General features: G+C 36.7%; 2 protein-coding genes across 2 annotated transcripts; one reads left to right on the top strand and one right to left on the bottom strand.

Annotated features, from left to right (window-relative positions):
* Positions 1–1,252: 1,252 nt before the first annotated feature.
* LOC137746595 (DNA (cytosine-5)-methyltransferase 4-like) lies at positions 1,253–7,743 on the bottom strand. Its single transcript, XM_068486611.2, has 2 exons — positions 7,384–7,743; positions 1,253–6,042 (listed from the first exon to the last, which is right to left on the bottom strand). Exons 1-2 carry the CDS (start codon positions 7,478–7,480, stop codon positions 1,415–1,417), a joined length of 4,725 nt encoding a protein of 1,574 aa, XP_068342712.2. The 5' UTR covers positions 7,481–7,743; the 3' UTR covers positions 1,253–1,414.
* Positions 7,744–12,517: 4,774 nt separating this feature from the next.
* LOC137747707 (uncharacterized) lies at positions 12,518–17,495 on the top strand. The gene is made up of 6 exons (XM_068487870.2): positions 12,518–12,966; positions 13,638–13,850; positions 14,052–14,125; positions 14,415–16,046; positions 16,149–16,317; positions 16,581–17,495. Exons 2-6 carry the CDS (start codon positions 13,769–13,771, stop codon positions 17,216–17,218), a joined length of 2,595 nt encoding a protein of 864 aa, XP_068343971.2. The 5' UTR covers positions 12,518–12,966; positions 13,638–13,768; the 3' UTR covers positions 17,219–17,495.
* Positions 17,496–20,973: the final 3,478 nt, after the last annotated feature.

Below are 20,973 nucleotides of genomic sequence, written 5' to 3' on the forward strand. Positions count from 1 at the left end.
AGTTTATAGCATCAGTAATCACTGTAATCTCTAAGCTTTCATAAGCAACACTTGATTATTCTGAAGATGGTTTTGAGCCAGAGTATAATACTGAACCTCTTCATGGATGAATTAACATCATTCATTTGACTGTTCTCTTGTTTCAACCAAAATATTTAAAATTGAATGAGTTGCTAAATATTCATTAATACTCATTTTGAGTTTTTATTTTTTTAAATGGGTATAAAAATAAATTTACATTGAGTTTGTGCGAGTAGTTTAGATAGTGACTTTGAGTTTAAAAAGATATCGATAATTTAGTTAAAAATAATATGAATGTGGAGAGTAAAATTGGTATCAGGAACGGTCTAGGCCTAGTACGGGCAGGGTGACCGTCCAGGGCCCAAAAAAATTGGGGGCACCAAAATTATTAGAGTTATATATTTATATATGTTTTTATAAGATTATAAAAATTTGACTTAGTGACAAAGAAATTTAACTAGAACTGGTGGTTTTATTGTTTAAAATGAATGAAGAGATCTTAAGTTCAAAACATCATGTGTGCTTATTTACATTTCAATTTTTACAAATTTCTTTTCATAACAGTATAAATTTATAAATTTGGCTAAATGATCAAGAAGTTTAATTAGAAGCAATGATTTTTGTTTTAAAATTAACGAGAGGTTCTAAGTTCGAAATACTATATGCATGCTTATTTTTTTCAATTTTTACAAATTTTTTACTACCTAGTAGCTATGTGGGTTGCTATTTTTAAATATCTGTTCCAATTCAAGTCTAATTTTCAGCAAAAAATAATGCGTAGACTAAATTTGCAAATAATATTACGTGTCATCAAAAGGTTTAATTTAGTGTTCATTCATTACTTATACATATCCTTAAAGACTCAAAAACATTAATATTTTTTTAGTCTTATATTGACGAATTTAGTAAATAAGAAAAAACAACTCACAATTTATACAAAAACACTTTAAAAGTTCAAATGGAAAACAAAACTCATATTTTATCTACTTGAAAGCGCGAAGTTTTTTAGTTTCCTTCTCTTGATACAAAATAAATTAATTATTCCATATTTCTAAATTATTGAGTTTGAAATGTTTTTCTAAATATAATTTTATTGATGTTTTACATGTGAATTTTTTTTTTTTTTTTATATATGAAATGAGGGCACATTTTTTTACGTTGCCCCGAGCCTCAAAAATCTCTGGACCAGCCCTGATTGGTATAAAAAGAGGTTATATGATTTCAAATAAAGTTTTCCTTCATGTAAATTGCTTCTGTGTATTGAAATTGAAATCTACAAGTTCAAAGGCCAAGTAAACAGCCAGAGCATATAAAAATATGAAAGACAACTGTGGTTTTTCGGCAACGAAATGGAACAACATATTTCTACAACATAGAAAAACACGACCACGAACTACTCCTCTGCCTTGTTCTTGCTGTCCACTGCTTCCTTGAGTTTTCGTCCCAACGCATAGGCCAAAGTAGGAGGAACTGCATTTCCAATCTGCCTGTGCTTGTGAAGAATGTTGCCCGAAAACTGGTAACTATCCCTGAATCCTTGAGACCGAGCGCATTCCCGAACTGTCAGAATTCTGTCCTGGTCAGGGTGGAAGCACATTCCCACCTTTCCCATTGGCTGGGGATCTGTGATGGAGGTTGGGAAGTTGCCTTCCCAGTCAAGCCTTCCGAACAGGCCCTTCCACTGATTGTGGCGCTTGGCCGTGTTGGGCAGGCACCACGGGATTAAGTCAACAATCTGTCCAGTAGAGAGCTTCACCTTTTCGTCTGGAAGGCATTGCCAATCAGCACCTGGCCGCTTTGGAATCCTCTGGCAGCGAATGAGATTCAGCTCATTCATTTCTTTCGAAATGTGATCAGTCAGAACAGCCATCTCCCCTCGCATTTTCTTCTGGAACCATGAGATGGGGTCACTTTCGTACTCCAGATTGACCTTGGATGCTCCATTTCCTACAGCTGGGAGATCTCCAATTGTATCTCTGACAGTTATGGAACGGAAAGGGGCTCCGCCTGCAGTACTTCCAACAGCAGCATAATATGAGTTCCCTGACAAATTGATCTTCAACTCTGGTACACCAAAGACATGCATTGGCTCTGGCCACTCTGGGAGAATCTCATCGGGCGCAGCTGCCCATATGAATGCTCGCTTCCGTGACTGGGAAACTCCATAAGCTCCAGCTTCCAGAATACCAAACCTCACCTGGTAACCCATCTCAAGAAGTGAAGCCAGAGTCAGACGGAATGTCTGTCCTTTGTTGAAAGACACAAAGTTCCTCACATTCTCCAGGAGGAAATATTTTGGCCGGAAGTAGTCAGCAAAGGACAAGAATGCCAAAATCATTTCACACTGAACTTTACTCCAAGTGCTTTGGTTGAACCTATTCATTCCAGAGAAACCCTGGCATGGAGGTCCTCCGTTGATGAAATCCACTTGCCATGGCAGTGGCAGATCATTCTTAACCTTCTCATCAAGTGCTTTAGCCAATTCAGCAGCTTCAGAAGTTGAGATGCAATCATCTATATCCCCACATTTCTCCATTACAGCCCTTAAGATCACATTGCAGTTATTGATAAACACCAGTGACTCGGGATGGTTCAGTTTGAAAGCATCACCAGCAGGCTCTTCATACTCAATTGCCCACTTGGTTAATGAAATGCCAGCCTGACGCAGCCCTTCAGACAAGCCACCACATCCGGCAAATATATCTAATGTGGCTAGACGTTTCTGCTCAGCATCAGCTCTCTGTTTCTCAACTTCTGAAACATGTTCTCCTTCTTTGATTTTCCCCTTCCTCTTCCTAGATTCCGCATCACCTCCTCCTGTTGAGTACCTCAGTTTGGTGGTCGCCGGCAACTGCTTGATAGACCCATTAGAAGGATCATACAGATACTCACAGAAGAAGATATGCTCGAAAGTGACAGAAGCATTGCATACTGGAAGATCGCTCTTCTTTCTAACTTCACATTTTCCTTCTATATCATCAACAGTCACAAGGTGTGTTTCTTCACTGTAGTAGACCTCTCTAATATCAGAACAGTATGCCTTCTCAACCGAAATGTCCTCAGGTCTGAAAAATCTTCTCACTTTAACCTGGGTAGATTCTGGTCCAGGTCGTTTAGATTCCTTCGTACCAATTATCTCCAGCACTTGACACACAACATAAGCTCTCAGTCCCAAATTCCTACCAGCCTTGAAAGTTTCAGTTTCCATCCTTTCAGTAGAAAACAAATGGGGTCTTAAATAGACATAATCATGAACTGAGTACTCGGCTCCCCTGTATACAAAACCAGTCTTTGATGAATTCACTTTAAAAATCTCCTTGGCCTCCTCAGCTTCGTTCACTTTGCAAGAGTTGCAAGTACCAGAACCCAGACCCATGGTATCACGGGAAAGGCTAAAGAATGCACCTTCTCCAGGGCAATACAAGCTTTTACAGTAATATTCAGTTGGCAATCCCTTCTTCTTCCTATCTTCTGTCCTTTCTCTGTCTTTTCGGCTAGCTTCCTCATTCTCCTTCCTGTACTGATGCCCCCACGGCAATAATTTGATATCCACAACTGCTGTCTCTTTAACAACCTTTAATGCCAAGTTCGTGCACTCATTTGTCAAAAATACCTCCCTCTCGTTGGCAGTGTTGCCAAGAACAGTCTGAGATCCTCGTTCCATCAATCTCCCATGAAACATTTTGCTTCCATTTCTTGTTTCATACATATACTCCACATAATAAATGGCAGGAAGTTCATCTGATCCATCAAGTTCTACCAAGACTGCACCACCAACAGAAATTTCATCTCCATGAAGACTGGCATGCATATAAAGAGCTTCGCCAGAACATGTTGTGCCTACGGGCTCCTCATCCCACAGAATCTCCTTCTTGTTGGAGCATGATTTAGTTTGTCTTGAAATTGAACTAGGCTTCTGGGCTTGTTCCGCTGCTGCTGCATTATCGTTCTCTTCATCATCATCCTCTTCTATGTCCTCCTTATCCTCCTCTTCTTCAACTTCCTCCTCTTTCTTTTCACCATTAGCTTCCTCCTCATTCGGATCTTCTGGAGAGTACTTTAAATAGTACTCCCCCCAGATTCTGTTGATCAGCCTTGTTGTTGTAGCCCGCATTGCCTTCTTCTTGGAAACCACAGGTCCCATGGATGCCCTCGGGTTCAAGTTTGATCCACTCTTCTGCACAACCTTCTTCTTCTTTACCAACCACTTAGTATGGTGTCTCTCCTCCATTTTCTTTGTAAGTCCAACCACAAATGGACACTTTTTAATCTGCGCATCAGGAAATTCTGAAAACAGTTGCAGTATTATCTGTCCATGGACAACCACATATCTCTCAACAAATGCTGGATCAGAAGAAATGTACGCAGAGTGGTCCTTTGGAAACCCTGATAATCTCTTAATGACCTCTGCAAAAGAAAGCCGTGCTACTCGACTTTGCTCTTTGAGCAAAGTGATTATGCTTCTACCAATCTTTGCTGTTTTTAGAATTGGTTCATACCACAGAGCATACTGCTTAGATGGCTGTCCAAGTCTATACCAGGCCAAATCTGTTCGGATTGATATTGAGATCATTGATGCTCCCAATTCAATCATCCACTCCTTTATTGCACTCAAGTAAATCGGCATTCCATCAGCATCCTTTGCTCCTGGACCACTTGAAGAACCATCAGAATCAAGAAAAAAGCCGCTTCCATCATCTCCAGTCATAACCCCCGACCCGAAAATGGTAACATCAATGTCTGCACAAGGTTTCATTGGAAGAAGTTCCAACGAAATCAATCTTGAATCTGAATTGTATAGACACCAATTATGAAGCATGCTTCGAGGAAGGTCATCAACATTTAAGATATCATAGTCATTGTCAAAAACTATGAACTCGTCAGTTTCTTCAATGGAATTCTTGTAATAAGCAGGTAGAGGATAATCATTGGCAATCTCATCTTCATTAATTTTGATGTAGTATTTGCTCGACCCAGGGGCAGAGCCCTGACGTTTTTTCTGTTTCATTGACTTCCAGTACTCTTCTTCTTGCAAAAGTCTTGCCAACTTTACATCCTCATTTTCCTCAGCTTCAACTATGGATGAACCAGCTGAAATCAGTCCATCCTCTCCACCTATAACTTCCAAACCAATCTTTAGAGTTCCACTTGAAGTTGCCGGTTTTGATTGCACAAAACTTCCACACTTTCTGCTCTCATCTCTAAGGGCAGCAAGAACAGGCAGCTCTGTAAACGGCAGATCATTCTTCTTTGATGTTTCCTCCAAACCTACCAGTTGATCATAGATAAACTCGCCTTGAGATATAACAAATTCTTTGATAGCTGCAGTACCAGAAAAGAATTTGGTTCCACTCATTGATCGAGCAATGGCAGCAAGTAATTCATCAAGAGTAGTGTCAGATTTGGATTTTGACAGCTTTTTGTAAACCTCTATGCAAGCACGCGCTTTCTCAAAGAATTGATCATGGTATTTCCTATAGGAGCTGGCAGGTTTACGACAATCATAATCAGCAACATCAGTTGAGAGCCATATCACAGGAGAGCCCTCTTCATAACCAGAGATGTTCCAAGATTCTATTCGCCCAAAACCTTCACATCTAACACCTCTTTCCTTGTCCTTGTCAGAACTTTTATTGAGAGGCAATATAGTACCAGATATAAACATGTCAGCAACTTCCAACATCTCAACGGGCTGGGGTAACCCACTTTCATCATGCACAATAAAATCAGTCAGCCGTCTGTTTGGGCGTGCCGCATCTTGGTCCTTGCCAGAAGTCAGGAGTATAGCATCAGTTTCTTGATCAACTACTCTATCCTTCTTGCTTTCAATAAGATTAGACTTTTCAGAAATGTGAACAGACTTCTCCTTAAAGTCTGTACATGCAGCAGCCCGCTTGGGCATTTTCCGAGACCTGGAAGGCTCTTCAGTGGTCTGAGGCAAATTTCGCTTCTTAGTTTTGGAGCCGGTAGGTGCAGCCTTTTGGGAAGCTGGATTGCCCTTCTTCTTCTTCTTCGTCATTCCTATCACAAAAGTAAAATTAGAGAAATTAGGCAAAAGAATGACAAGCTAACTGAAAAGTGAAATCAAGACCCAGGCCAAGATTTGCCAGAACCTAGACATATGTATGCCCAAGACAATGAAGGAGGAGGATCCATGTACTAATCCTCTAAATTGATTAGGAAACTGGATCAAATCCAAAGCAGAAACAGAAATTTAAGCAAACAAAATCATGAGAAAGCACGTAGCCTTTGGCTGAAACCATCATAATAAACTCATAATACCGTAAAAGGTTAGTGAAAAATTGAAAATTCATAATCATAAATCATATTTACAGATTCATGATATAATATGATGACAGTAAACTAAAAAACCCATAAATGTAAACCATTGTTCATAATTCTTTAACACGATGACATGGCATCGAAAACGTGAAAAACCATAAGCATAAATCCATGACCACAAATTCACTATACAATAAAATGGCAGTCAAAACCTTAAAACCATAATCTAAATTCATAATACAATAAAGGGGGCAGTCCAAAACATTTTTAAGAAAAATTACCATAGACAAAATTCCAACCTTACAATTCATAATTTAACAAGAGGCAGCCTAAATCTAAAAACCCCATAAGTATAACCCATAATCATAAACTCCCAATCCAATAAAAGGGGTGGTAAAAACCTTTTAAAAAAAAAATCCAAAAATCCAACATCTTTGAACCCTTGCACCCAAGGTCTCGAGTTCAATTTCCCCCTTCTACAATATCGCTTGTTAAAAAATAAATCCATTGTTGGACCAAAAATCCAACAACAGAAATTCATAATTTAATAACAGTTCAAATCTAAGGGATCATTGAAAACCTTTTTTATATGGCTGAAAGCACTTTTAATGAAAATGTTTTGAAATCAATCCTTGATAAAAATCCAAGTGGATTCTAGAAAAACACATAAAGTGATTCCTTCAATAAACACATATTTGATGCTTCTTCCAAAAATAACTTTAAATGCTTTTAGAACTCAATATCACTTTCACTAAAACTGCTTTCAATCATTTTCAAAGCAATTCCAAACGAACCTTAAAACCCCCAAATTAATAAATTCACAACACGAAAAATAGCAGTCAAAATTTTGAAATCAAAAGAAACCGTATGGGGTTAATGATATAACATCACAAATGCATAATTTAACCAAAAGGGCAATCTAAATCAAAAACCCCATAATTACAACCCATTATCATAAATTCACAGCACAACAAAATTGCAGTCAAAATTTTAACCCAAAATCAATAAACCATTAGACTCATATAATCTAAAAGCATCGAAAGAACAAGAATCACAGGGGTAAATTAGGGATTAAAATACCTGAGGAAGCAGAAGCCGGTGGCTTAGCCCCATTGGCACCTTTGGTCTCCAAGACCGCCGCTGCTTCCGCTGCCTCAGCTGCCGCGGTGGAACCCATTTCCCCCCTAATCGCCAGCGAAACCCTAGAATTCAGAGAACGCGGACAGAACAGAGGAGAGAGAGAGTAGGACTGAATGACTGATGCTCTCTCTCTCTCTCTCTCTCTCTCTCTCTCTCTCTCTACCTGGGTGTATTTATTGCCGTTTGAACCGAGTACGGATGAACACGTATAGGCGGGAAGATGGAACTTTTGGCCCAAGTGTCGCTCTTTTATGGAAAACAAGGAGGGAAAATCCCTATATTTTTTCAATTTTTATTTTTGTTCAAATCAAGAGATTCATAGTGCTTAGGTGCAATGATTTTTAGTAACCTATTGAATTTTTTGTGTGTGTAGATTTTGATGAAGAAATGATGGATCGAATTTTAATAATTTAGAGTTATTTTTAGGACGTGAATATGGCAGACTAGATTTTAGTTTGATTATTGTAAAAATTAAGCGGTTGTTGTAAAGTTAAACATGTGCAATAGACCTAGAGAAAATGAAATTCAATTAATATGGAAAGTAAGAATATGAGTTTTCGGGAATATGGATATGGCAGACTGAACTTTAATCTGGTTACGTAAAAATTTAATGGATATTGTAAAGTTAAACCTCTGCAACTAATCTGGAGAAAATGAAATCCGACCAATATGGTAGGGAGGAAGATGAGTTTTAGACGGTCGGTCAGGCACGAGAATCCATGAAAAAACTCTGAAGGTTAAGAGCTGATATCCAGCTTTCGTAAGATTTGTTAATGAATCTAAAAAGTGGAAAAATTAGCTTTAACTGGTCGTCAATGTACAGAGAGGCCATGCAGAAAATATTAAAGAATCCGTTTTGTGATTTCAAAATTTATGGGATAACGCTATTTTTATGAAAGTCCAATATTATACTTTTTTTTAATGCAAATTACTTGTTTAGGCATCACGGTAAGTATGAAGGATACGAACAAAGATGAGTCTCGAGTTTTGAGACGGAAAAGAAAGCCAACTAGTAGAACGTTGACATGTCAAAGAGCAATCAATGTTTTTTTTCTCATTAAGTTGGAACTCGAGATTCATGACAGTCGCAACACAAATTATCTAATAGCTAACTAGTCGTTATTACTATAAGAAAATTGTTGCAACTGTCAATAAGTAAATTTGCATGTTAATAGACTAGTTTAAAATGATAAATTTTCAAAATTTTCTAGCTACCAATATTCATCATTGACAACTCAAAAAAAGTATGCAATATATATTTCTATGAAAGGATAGTTTACCCTTTTTAGAGAAATTTTTATTTTCTATAAAAGGATGATTTTTTTGTTCTTTTCTTTTTTTCAATCCAAGCATATCCTAAAGCCATTGAACCTAATAATTCAAAACTTGTTGAGCATATCCAACAACTTTGCATATCCGCTGAATAAGATTTCCACACCTAACACAATCATCAAGTTTTGTAGTAACACACACGGTTGCTCGGGGCCAGAAGCCGGACACCAATTGGGCCCATGTCTGCATACTTGAGATAGTTTGCGGTCTTGTATACCAATGCAAAGCCCAAACATGACATGGGCTAACCAGAAGCCCAATTACCACCAGAAGGTCATGTGTTTATAAACGAGATAATATATGGTACAATAGATTTTTTAATATACTTGAAACACAAGGCAGTACATCACGTATCGTAATATAGAAGTGGGACATATCCACTTATACTGTACATGTAGTGTGCCGCCTTGTGGTATTGTGTTATGGATACACATAAAAATTTAACATTTGACAGAGAACTTCGGTGTCAAGGTCCCCATCTAGCCAAGAACACGCAATGAGTACTCTGATGCACTCGTGGTACCACAGTAGACTCGTGTGGAATTTAAATGCAGGAAATTTCTCAATGTGTTTCTTAAGCAAACATGCGACGTGACATTGAAATTCTCGCCCGGTAATCTCTCCATAATGTCGGAGAGCTGCCCCAAATAATGAAAGGTGGTTCGACTTTAACACCTCCAAACAAGGTGTCAAAGTTGATTTGAGAATGCCAGGTGGGTTGTGTTGAAAATTTGGCAAAACCTTTGGCCCCCCAACTTGGTATTTTGGGCGACCCTTTTAGTCGCCTAAAAGCTCTATAATTGAGCCACGCTTTCATCTCATTTTGTCATGTGGAGGCTTAAGCTTTGAGGCACATGACAATGCGCAGTCAACATCATTGCATGGAACGAAAGAGGGTGCCTTATGCTTTGTGGCTCAATATATATATATATATATATATATATATATATATATATATAAATAGACACACACACACACACACATATGCCCCACTTGAACGGCTAAACCCATCATCTCATCTCATGAGTTGGAGCTTCTAACATGTTAGCTTAGCTTTCCTATCACTTTTTGCTTTTTTTTTTTTTTTTTTTTTTTTTTAAATTTTTATGGCTAAAAAGGAAAATGATATCTTGTTTGATATAATAATATTGGTCAAGTGAAGCAAATAAATTAAACTAAAAAATACTAGTCCAAAACATTGCATATTGAATGTTTCTTTGGGTCATGTAGAGTATATACATATAGGACATAGAGTTGTCAAGTATTGGACAAGGAGTAGAATTGCCAATGGTTTGCCTTTAACTTATGCTCTTGGTGTGTATGTCTTATGATTTATTAATAAGGAAAATTCTGTCATACGATTACAAATGACGTATGAAGACTTTCATAATCTTGAGCCATTAAATAAGCATAACATACTATTTTGGCTTTTTGGTCAAAATAGTCATTGAAATTGACATAACTTCTCACTTTGGTCCTTGAAATTTAAAGTCAATAGAAATGCTCCATAAGATTGTCCACTGTCAAATATTTTGGTCATTCCGTGAAAAGCCTCCTCAAATTGAAGAAACCAACAATTCAAGTGTAAATGTTGATTTGACAAAAATACCCTCAGTTCAACGTGATTATGAATAGTGATTGCTATTGGATCACAATTCGACCAAGGGTATTCAGACGACCAAGTGGAATTGCTCTTAATAGTAGTGAACTAGAATAATAAGAAATTGGCTGGGCTTAAAACTGGGGCTTTCATCTTGCAGAGCAATTAATCGGCGGGACTAGGCAACGCTCGCTGCTCGCTGCCAAACAAATCAGACGCGCAATCTCGAGCGTGACGGTTGGAAAAGGCCAGCCAGATGCACGCAGCAGAAGAATAAAAAACAAATATAAAAATGCATAACACATTCCTTTTCTTATTTTTTTCTTCTTCTGATATGATGGTATTAAAGGCCGTTTAATATGGCGCCAAATGGAGGTATCGTGCGCCTCAAAAGCAATTGTCTCTGAGCTGTTCGTTACGTGAGACAACGACAGTTTTCTGGTTTTTTTTCTTTCTTATTTTTCTAATTTCCATCGTATCTTTTCGGATTAACTATATTTCACACTTTAAATTTGTGGTAATATTCATGATGGATCGAGACGTTTTAATTTCTCTTATTTCAACATAAAATTTTGAAATGTATCAAATTTATGCCTTTCGTTTGATTCATTATTTAATTTTTTATTTAAATTGATGATATGATAAACATAAGAAATATATATATGAGCTAGTTAACGTAAAAGTCACATTTTTATTATCTCTACTAATTAATAAAACACTCATTGTTGATTAAAATCTTATGAAATTATCAGTTTAACCCTCTAATTAAAACATAACATGAATAAGAAATGTGGGGCATAAATGTAATTTCACACAACCAAATTTTGTTTTTTTTTTTTCAAAGTCTCACCTGCATGTAATCCTAACATATCTCTAATTTAAAAAAAAAAAATTCTCTCTCCCACGTTATCTATCACTCATTTCCTCTCTCCTTCTATTTCAAAAATAAAAAAAAAAAATTTTCTCACACACTTTGTGTATGCCCATATGCTAGTATTAACAAAAATTAAAAAAATCATCAATTTAATAAAAGATTAGATATCCAAACAAACAAAAATTGTACAAAATTTAATTTTCGGGTGCAATGTGAAAAGTATAAAATGTATTTAATTCTTTCTTTTACTGTTTTGGGTGATGTGAAGGGGAATTGTAACAAAAAATATGGAATATCTAATAAATGACAAAGGAGTAGGAAAATGACTGGCTAAGGCTAGCAAGAAGACGAGAGAATATTTCTAATTTTCTAATTTGTAATTTTGAAGAGATTTGGTAAATATTAATAAATAGGTGGTGCCACTTAATAGTTGTCACATTCAATTTTGTGGACCGAGCAATTTGTATATAAAGTCAAGCTATATAGACTAGATGCTACCAATGCACATGGTTAATGTCTACTTTGGCAATGCCTTTTATTTATTTTTGTTTAATTTTTTGAGTTACCTAAATTTCTAAACTTGAGAAATTCATAAAGTACATAAACCCATTCGTGGAAGGTGCCACCAATTATTTGTCTGGAAAATAATTCTACCTGTGTTTAACACATTTTGTGCCCTGATTTTCACGTAAGATGATTGGAGACGGAACTGAACTAAGAAAAATTGACATGTATGAAGTGTCGTGTACGTTAGGAGACATTCATTTGTTCACACTGTAAGCTGCATGCACTATTTCTATTTTCATATGACTTGAGCCAAAAACCTAACATGTGAATCTCGAGTACATGAGTAAATGCTCCAACCACTTAAGCCATAAACCTCTAACATGTGCATACGGTAACTAACTAAAAGAAACTCTCGTTGAGCTGTCAACAATTAGTTGTTTAGCAAGAATAACGTATTAAGATCACTATTTAACTGGCACTCGATTGTGTAGTTGATCACTTATATGCCGTACTTCTTTAACCAACGATGTTCTAACTAAGATAATAATTAGGTATCAAACATTTAAGTATGTCAAACCTAAAATCTTTTACTTATTAATGAAGTTTAAAAACCATTAGACTATAATACTTGGAATACTTTTGTGTCGAACTAGGCACATGGCTGCGTTATTAGTCTCGGCCAGAAAGAGAAATGTAAATAAGACTAAAATATTACTGAAAATTTAGACTTAAATGTCAAAATAATTTCGGTGTTATAAATTATAACTATTTAACCTATTAGGCGTCGTATTTTTAATTTGGCCAATTTTAGTGAAGACGTGGTAGAAGATGGAACCTTTCCTTTCTGGTCGTTTATTCCGTTCCAGCAATACCAAGGCAGTTCCTTTCTCTGTTCCACATTATTCTAATCATTCAAGATATTTTTACCATTATTTTATCAAACGATCCAATCGTACTCAATTTCCTCCCTCGTATCTTTGAATTTCCCTATGCCTTCTTGTTTTTCCCTTTCCGAAATCTCTCTCGCTTCTGTTTGCAGCAGGAAAAAGACTTTTTCTCCATCGTCCTAAAATTTCCCATTCACTGTTCCCATATAATTCCATCGCGAATCATAGTTCGCTTTCTGAAACCTGACATTCCTGCTGGTCTCCAGCAGCGTCAGAAGCCCAGTTGGCGTGTTTGGTTGCCGAGAAAACAAGCCCAGAAAACGGTAAGAAAAGTGCTGTACTTTGAGTTCAGGATTTTTGGCTTCTTTGGCTCCCTGCATTTCTCAGAGCTAAACTGTTTCTGGGTTTTCTGTGTTTAATGGTTTTGAATTCAAAAGTTTAATTCTTTCATGTTTTTGCCTGTTTAGTCAAAGGGTAGTGATTTTCGCACTCTCGTTTTCTCCTATCCTCCGCGCTTCTCCACTTGTTTCTGTCCATTGATTTTGTTTTAATTAATTTGAGGAGTGCATGGAGAGAAAATGAGAGTGCAAGAATCATTTCCGTTTCAAACTGATTTGGGTGGTGTGGTTTCAGAAAATGTGCATTTATGAAAATGCTAAATTCTATTGCTTGTTAATTTGGTTTTTCTATATTTTTGCACCTGATTAATTTTGTTGGGATTAGATTTACCATCTCTCTCTCTCTCTCTCTCTCTCTAGGTTCTTAACCTTTTGGTTGCAGGAAATGCAGCTGAGATATTGAATTCCTGTTTAATTATTGCTCCATTATTTCAACAACTTTTGTATATTTTGCTGTAAAGTCTGCTTTCTGTAGTGATAAATAATCCACAAGGAGAAAACTTTTGGTTGGTCCATATGTGATGGACCTACATCAGTTTATTTAATCAAATGGCTGTTGATCAGCAAGTGAAATTCAGGCTTTCTTCATTTTGCAGGTTATATCCGGTTGTTGCGGTGTCACCGTGTTCTTTCGGTGTATAAAAGGCGTTTGATTCGGGTACGAATGGGGTGAGATATAGAGAAGTGGAAAAGGGAATGACATCCTTCTGGTAGATCCAGTGGCTGCATGGGAGGCTTATCGCACCTTTTTGATTTCAACCAGGGCAGCATGGCCAGAAAGCTTTTTACACATAAGAAGCATGATGGCGGTGAGTTTTTACTTTTCTCTCTGCGCAACAAGAAAATTTAGGAAGTTTGTGGATGACACGAATAAATTCTCTTTCGAACAATAACTGAGAAAAAAACTTTGTATCTCTCCGCTGACGAATGAAAATAACTTGAACAGTTGAGTTGTTTGTGTCAATTTGCTTATTCAGCTGATGAAGTAGGTTGTTTTGTACATATTGCAGGCCTTGATGCTCCAAGAAATAGCCTGGAGATGCAGGTAGAGCCTCAGAGCTATTGTGACACCGGAGATTTGCCGGTAATGTTTCATCACATGCCTTCTTGTAGCTTGTCCTGTGGCCTAGGGTGGCTAATTTCTGTGGATTCTGTGCTCTCTTAGCTATGAAGATGTGGAGTTTTCGGTTGTTGCATTAGCAGAATCTGATTTCTTGTAGATATCAGTGATCTTGCTTTATATATTAACGCCATTCTCATATTGTGTTTTCTTCTACCAAATTTCATCACATCAGAATTTTTGAGTCATCTCTCCCCCTATCGCTCTCGCTCATCGTATTTTAGTTTTGATGAATTTTCATTACATGTATCAGGTTGAAGAAAACTGGTCTAGAAAGAATAATCCATTGGAAAGTTCAATGAAGAAATTGATTAATGAGGAAATATCCAAACATTCGAGTACCAGACAAAATGCACCAAACATCGTGGCCCGACTGATGGGGATGGATATGTTGCCAGTGGAACCAAAATCTGCAGTTGTGGAAGAAAAAGGAGAAAATAGGAGAACGAAGTCTTCAAAGAAGGAAATGAAGGGAAGGAGCTCAGTCGGTCGCGTCTCTTCTAACTTAAATTCCTCCAAGCAGATAGATCTTGATTCTTATTACCACAGTAATGACAGAGATGCCACTAGGTGGAGCGATGACCAGAAAATCGAAAATCCAAGGCGTAGAGAACATCCTCAAGAGAAGGAACTACAAAAGTTCAAGAAAGAATTTGAAGCATGGCAAGCTTCCAGGTTTAGGGAATGCTCAAGGTTTCACGAAATTGATAGCGACCTCAACGAGGAAAAGATGGCAGTTTCAGGACATAGAACAACTCAGACAACTTTAGAACGTAAGGATCACGCAGTAAAAGAAATCTCACATGAAGAAAGTGATTTGCAGCATCGAGGAAATGAGTTTTCGGAATTATTCCCAGCTGAGCAGAAGGGATCTTTTTCTTCAAGAAGCAGAAGAACCATGAGCTTAGACTTTGAGCAATCGTCCCTGGTGAGTTCTAAGAAGAGATTTGAGTCATTCGACGCGTCTTCTCCTCCTACAAGGATAGTTATCTTAAGACCTGGTCCCGATAGACTTTGCAACCATGAAGAGGCTTGGACAGGTTCTTCAAACACTCTAGAGAGGAAAGGTGGCATAGAAGATTTTCTCGAGGAGGTGAAAGAACAACTAAGATGCGAGCTGCAAGGGAAAATGCATAAAAGGGGTTCTGTTGTCCGAGGAAGTGGAATTGAGACCCCGTTTAGCGAACAGCCATCATCTCGAAAGCAGATTGCTCGACACATTGCAAACCAGGTCAGGGAAAGTGTGACTAGGGACCTTGGCATGAATTTGCTGAGATCAGAATCGACAAGATCATACAGAACCGAAATGCAGTTCAATGCGTCAGGTTCCCCGGAATTTATGCATAGAGATACTAAAAGAATTTTGTTAGGGAGACTGAGAAATGTTTCAAAAATAGAAACAGAACTTCATGATCCTTCATTAGTTTCCGGGAGATCTAGGTTATCTGCATTAGACTACGAAAGGGAAAGGGGAGTAGTGAAAGATGAACATGAAAACACAAGATCATTCAGACATGGATCACATGGAGATGAAGTGCTTGATAGAGAGTTGTCCCCTAGAAACCTCATTAGGTCCTTATCCGCCCCAGTACCCGGAACATCTTTTGGGAAACTTCTTCTGGAGGACCGTCATGTTTTAACCGGTGCTCACATTCAGAGGAAGCATGAAGGCATTGGACCTGTGTCCATGGAGATGAAACATCAGAAGAAAGAAAGGTTTAATTTTAAAGAAAAAGTTTCCAATCTCCGATACAGTTTTATGCTTAGGGGGAGACTTTTTGGCAAAAAAAATCAATCAGTTCCCGAATCACGTCATACTGAACGGTATCCTATGAAGGATATCATGAGCGGGCCAACAGTGATTACGAACTCTGGAGAGAGACATGTAAGCAGATACTTTATCTGATCTATTCATTTTACTGAGAATTATTCATTATGTAGAGGGTTCAATTTATATTTATCTTAAGATCTTCCTTTGTTGTCTTAGGATAATTTCACCGAGGTGCCTCCTAGTCCTGCATCTGTATGCAGCACTGCTCGGGAAGAGTTCTGGAGGCCAACTGATTATCTTAGTCCAATATCAACTCCGAGTGCAACTCCACGAGAAGATGGTATCGTGCCACAGGCTTTTAGGGACATCAGCGATAATCTGAGTGGTACGTATGTTTCTTTGAATGCTTTCTGTACATGTTTTGTTCTGCCATGACAAATGCGTTGATAGCATGAACGCATACATGCTTAGTAAACAGCCTACCCAAATTTGTTTTATGCGACTGTATAGGCGTATATGTGCCTGTGTTTATGTAGCATACCTGACTGCTGCGTCGTTCCCAATTTTGTTGTTATCAAGATGCATATAATTCCAGAGTATAAACTGACACGTGAATAATCATCTAATTGTCAAACATCGATTCTACAGAGCTACGAAGGCAATTGAACCAACTCGAGTCTAATGAGCCTGAGGGGATTAAAGTTGAGGAAGCGGTTGAGTCTGAAATGGCTAGGTTAGACAACCCAGCAGAGGTTTACATACGAGATTTGCTTGTCGTTTCTGGTTTGTACGATGGATCATTTGATAAATCACTATCGAGATGGGACACATTTGCGAAACCAATCAGCAACTCAGTGTTCGAAGAAGTGGAAGAATCGTATAAAAACTTGGCCAACAAGCAAGATCCTTCAGCAACAGATCACAATGAGATGGTAAATCACAAGGTGTTACGCGATTTGTTGAACGAAGCTCTTTCAACAGTTCTCGGACCACCAATAAGCATGTCAAACTTCCGGAGAAAAATGATCAACTCCTCTGCGCTGCCACCATTACGTGGCAAGAAGTTGTTGAATTGTGTGTGGCGAATCATCTGCGAATGCCTATATCCTCCAACTAATGTATCCTGTTACTCACTCGATGATATGGCCGCCCGGGATCTTGGATCAGGTCCTTGGTCCGGCTTGATGGACGAGGACGTTAATGCAGTGGGACGAGAGATCGAAAGCTTGATCATGGGAGATCTTGTTCAGGAAATTTTGTATGATATGCAGTTATTAATGGATTGAGTACATATATTGGAAGGAAGTAAATATGTTTGTGTTTATATATATAAGTGAGTGTTGATGGGAGATCATTGCATGTGTCTTTGTATATATATGTGTTCTTTGTGGTTTGTGAGATTAGGAGATATAGGTTGGGCGGTTGGAGTTATACTTAGTGTGCATTTTGGTTCACGTTTTTTGTTTGTCCTTTTGAATTTTCATATCCAATTTGTTGGGGCATTTTGTTTGGTTTTATGTTCTCTAACAAATAGAAAGTTTTATAACATTTACAAGTTGAATATGATTATTGTGTATTGCTTTCAACAGTGTGAAAGCCTGTCATGGCATGCTTACTAACTTGAAATGAGTAATGGAATTAATTTTGATTTTTTTTTGTGTTTGCCGACACATTACAAGTCTACAATAGTGTGGATTCTCCATTGTAATTTATGATTAATTCAATAAATAAAGTCTGAATTAAATTAATAATGGAACTAGTTAATCCTTTACTTAAGATTAATCATATTTTTGTCTCTTGCCCTTTTGTTTCTTCTGCCTTGATTCATTTTTCAAGACACACGGCACTCAAATGATTGAGTATTTGTTCTTTCACTCGAAGTTATGTTCGATTTCCCTCCTCACGACTATGAATTTTCAACTTATAGATAAGATTGATCCCACTCTTCTTACACTAACATGAGTTGTCCATCGCTTTAACTTGAGCCTTAGCAGCCCATGACGGAAATGAGTGTTGAATTTAGCACCAAAAGTTGAACCAATTGCTCCTTTTGCCCAAACGGCCGAAACACTTTCTTGGTCAAAATTGGGAACTTGGATCTATAAAAGGTAATAAAACACTATAAACAGCAGAAATCCACTAGGGCTTGTAAATGGCAAATCCAATTATTTGAAACTATCAATTGTTTGGACTCCCCAACTCAGACCCACTAAAGAAGAAAAGTTACATGTTTAATGAGATCAAATCTACAAGTTGGAGGGGCACATGCCATGTCTCCTAATCATGCTAATTGTCTCATTAATTATTCAACATTAGCATAATCATCCTTGATAAGCAGGTGCGCGTGTTTACGTGTAATTGGTACTAATACTATAACCTTAAATTTTATGTGCTTGTGAATGTTTGTTTACACTAATCTAATAAGTCAATTTCTTTTTGGAAAATTGATTAGGGAAGAGAAATGATTAACACAAATACTCCATCCATGCATGCATTAGGCTAAGTTTTAATTTCAAAAATGGCAGCATCAAAACACGGATTATGTTCCAAATACACTTCAATTAGATTTCAAATGCTTATATCTTGTTCTATCATGGCATACATGAATTTTGGATCACATTCAAGTGCATACGCAGCATGCAAACACGCTTTCAGATACCTATATGGTGACAGGTAGCCAAGCTCGTACAAAGTTCAACTCTCTTGGACAGCAAATTAAATTATTATATTCGGAGATTATGCAGTTATCCAAATTCATTAGTACAAATATATCGTTTTATGTATATTATAGTTGGAAGTAGTATTAAGCAATTTTTATTTGACTAGCAAATTTAGAACTCCTTTTAGGAATTTGTAATAGTTTTTGTTTACATATTATAATTGGAGGTCGATTATGAATTCAGGTTGTCATGGGGTTCAAAACTTTCCCAAATAAATTGGATTGTTTTAGTGTTTATTGATCTTTCTTGATCAACTGGTTTGTTTGACCGCCTACTAAACTCATTGTCATTTATTTTTCAATTAAGTTTTCATAGACAAACATATCAAGTGTTTCATCGCAGTGTTGATCATAGATGATATAAGGAAAACAAATAGCATATCAACAAAAAATTGGCATTTTAGCCAAAATAGTTATTGAGATTAGCATAACTCTCTACTTTGATCTCTGATAATTAAAATCAACAAAAGTGGCTTCTAAGTATGTCATTTGTCAGTCATTTTGATCATTTCGTGAAATATATTTGTTAAATAAGGACTAAAATAACAAAAATACTCTCAATTTCATCAACAATGCGCCAAAATGATTTGACAAAAATTAAAAGTACTTTTAACGAAGGTTTTTCACGGAAGAACAAAAATGATTAATGGAAGATAAACTCAGGGAGTAATTACATCGATTTTAAATTTCAAAAACTAAAATAAAGAGTTATAACAATCTTAGAAACTATTCTAATTGAAAAGTCTAACCAATTACTATTATAACAATCATATATGTTCATTATTCATTATGTGGTCAATTTTCATCAGTTACTATTTATATTTACTTTTAAATAAAACAATTATAATAATTTTTTATCAAATGATGTATATGTACGATAAACGAATGTGACTAAAGGATTTCTGAAATCCTAAAAAAAAAAAAAAAAAAAAAAAAACAAAGGAATCCTCTCTCCAAAGTTCTGACATGAAGAAATCACTAATGACAGAATACAGTAGCAGCCAGTACAACTGTACAAGTACTTGACCCTGTAACAGCGGTGCTCCAAGACAACATTCATTTCCCATTCAACTTGCCCTCTCTGATGGTACCGGGGCCTACCACCACTTGTCATGCAGTAATTTTTAGGATTAAGCACAAAAAAAACCTACTCAACTTTTTTTGATATTCTAAATTAGTCTTAATTTTATAAAATATTTTATATAATTACTTAACGTTTTTAAAATTAGACATTTGGTGGGTCACCGAAGACTTTACCAGCATTAAGTTATGACATTATTAGCATTAAATGAAGAGGTGGACAAATACTAAAGTTGGTTTTCACTAATAGACGTTTTTTTAGTTTTAATTCCTCAAATTGACTCATTTTAGCCAAGTTAAACCATAAATTTTTTTAGCTAAATAACGTCAATTTGAAGATTCAAATCTTTATAGATGACTTTAGAGTTAAAATACGTTTAATATTTATTCATGCCATCACTAAATGCAAGTGAACTAATAGATATTTATTTTTCAAAACTTTAGATAATTAGTTAAAATATTTTAAAATGTTAGGACTAATTTGAAATCATCCTAGAAATTGGGCAGCATACAAAATTAACCCTAATTTTGAATTACCATTAGAGCAAGTCCAGCGTATCAAGGCCCCATAGGGCAACTTCCTATTGAATAGCCTCCAGTGAACAGTAATTGCCTTTAATGAACAATAATTGACTTTTGCATATCCATCCGTAAACTGAATAGCCATGACAATGGGCAATAAAATATTAATATGTGACATCCCACATCGCCTAGGGGAGTGATCCTTATATGTATATTCCCATCCCTACTTAGCACGAGGCATTTTGGGAGCTCACTGGCTTCGGGTTCCGTAGGAACTCCGAAGTTAAGCGAGAAGGGGGCTAGAGCAATCCCATGATGGGTGACCCACTGGGAAGTTGTTCGTGAGTTCCCAAAAACAAAACCGTGAGGGAATGGTAAGCCCAAAGCGGACAATATCGTGTTACGGTAGTGGAGTCGGGCCCGGGAAGTGGTCCCGCCCGGGCCGGGATGTGACAAATATTTTTTATTTTATAAAATAATAAAAAAATAATTTTATTTGTAATTTCGGATAAAATTTTTAATCGGTCTCGTTGTACCACTTATCATTAAATAAAAAATTACAACCTAAAGTATTTGAGAAAATATAAAATTGTGTTGTAAGTTGGAAGATAATGATAACATATTTATAGAAATTAAATCAAATTTTAAAAAAAAAATTCTGATTTTTATTGATTTTTTACATTTTTAAAATTTATTATTATTAATTTTTTACTTTTTTTA

This window comes from Pyrus communis, chromosome 15 (assembly GCF_041283825.1).
Source record: "Pyrus communis isolate YQ-2024b chromosome 15, ASM4128382v1, whole genome shotgun sequence".
NCBI classification, from domain to species: Eukaryota; Viridiplantae; Streptophyta; class Magnoliopsida; order Rosales; family Rosaceae; genus Pyrus; species Pyrus communis.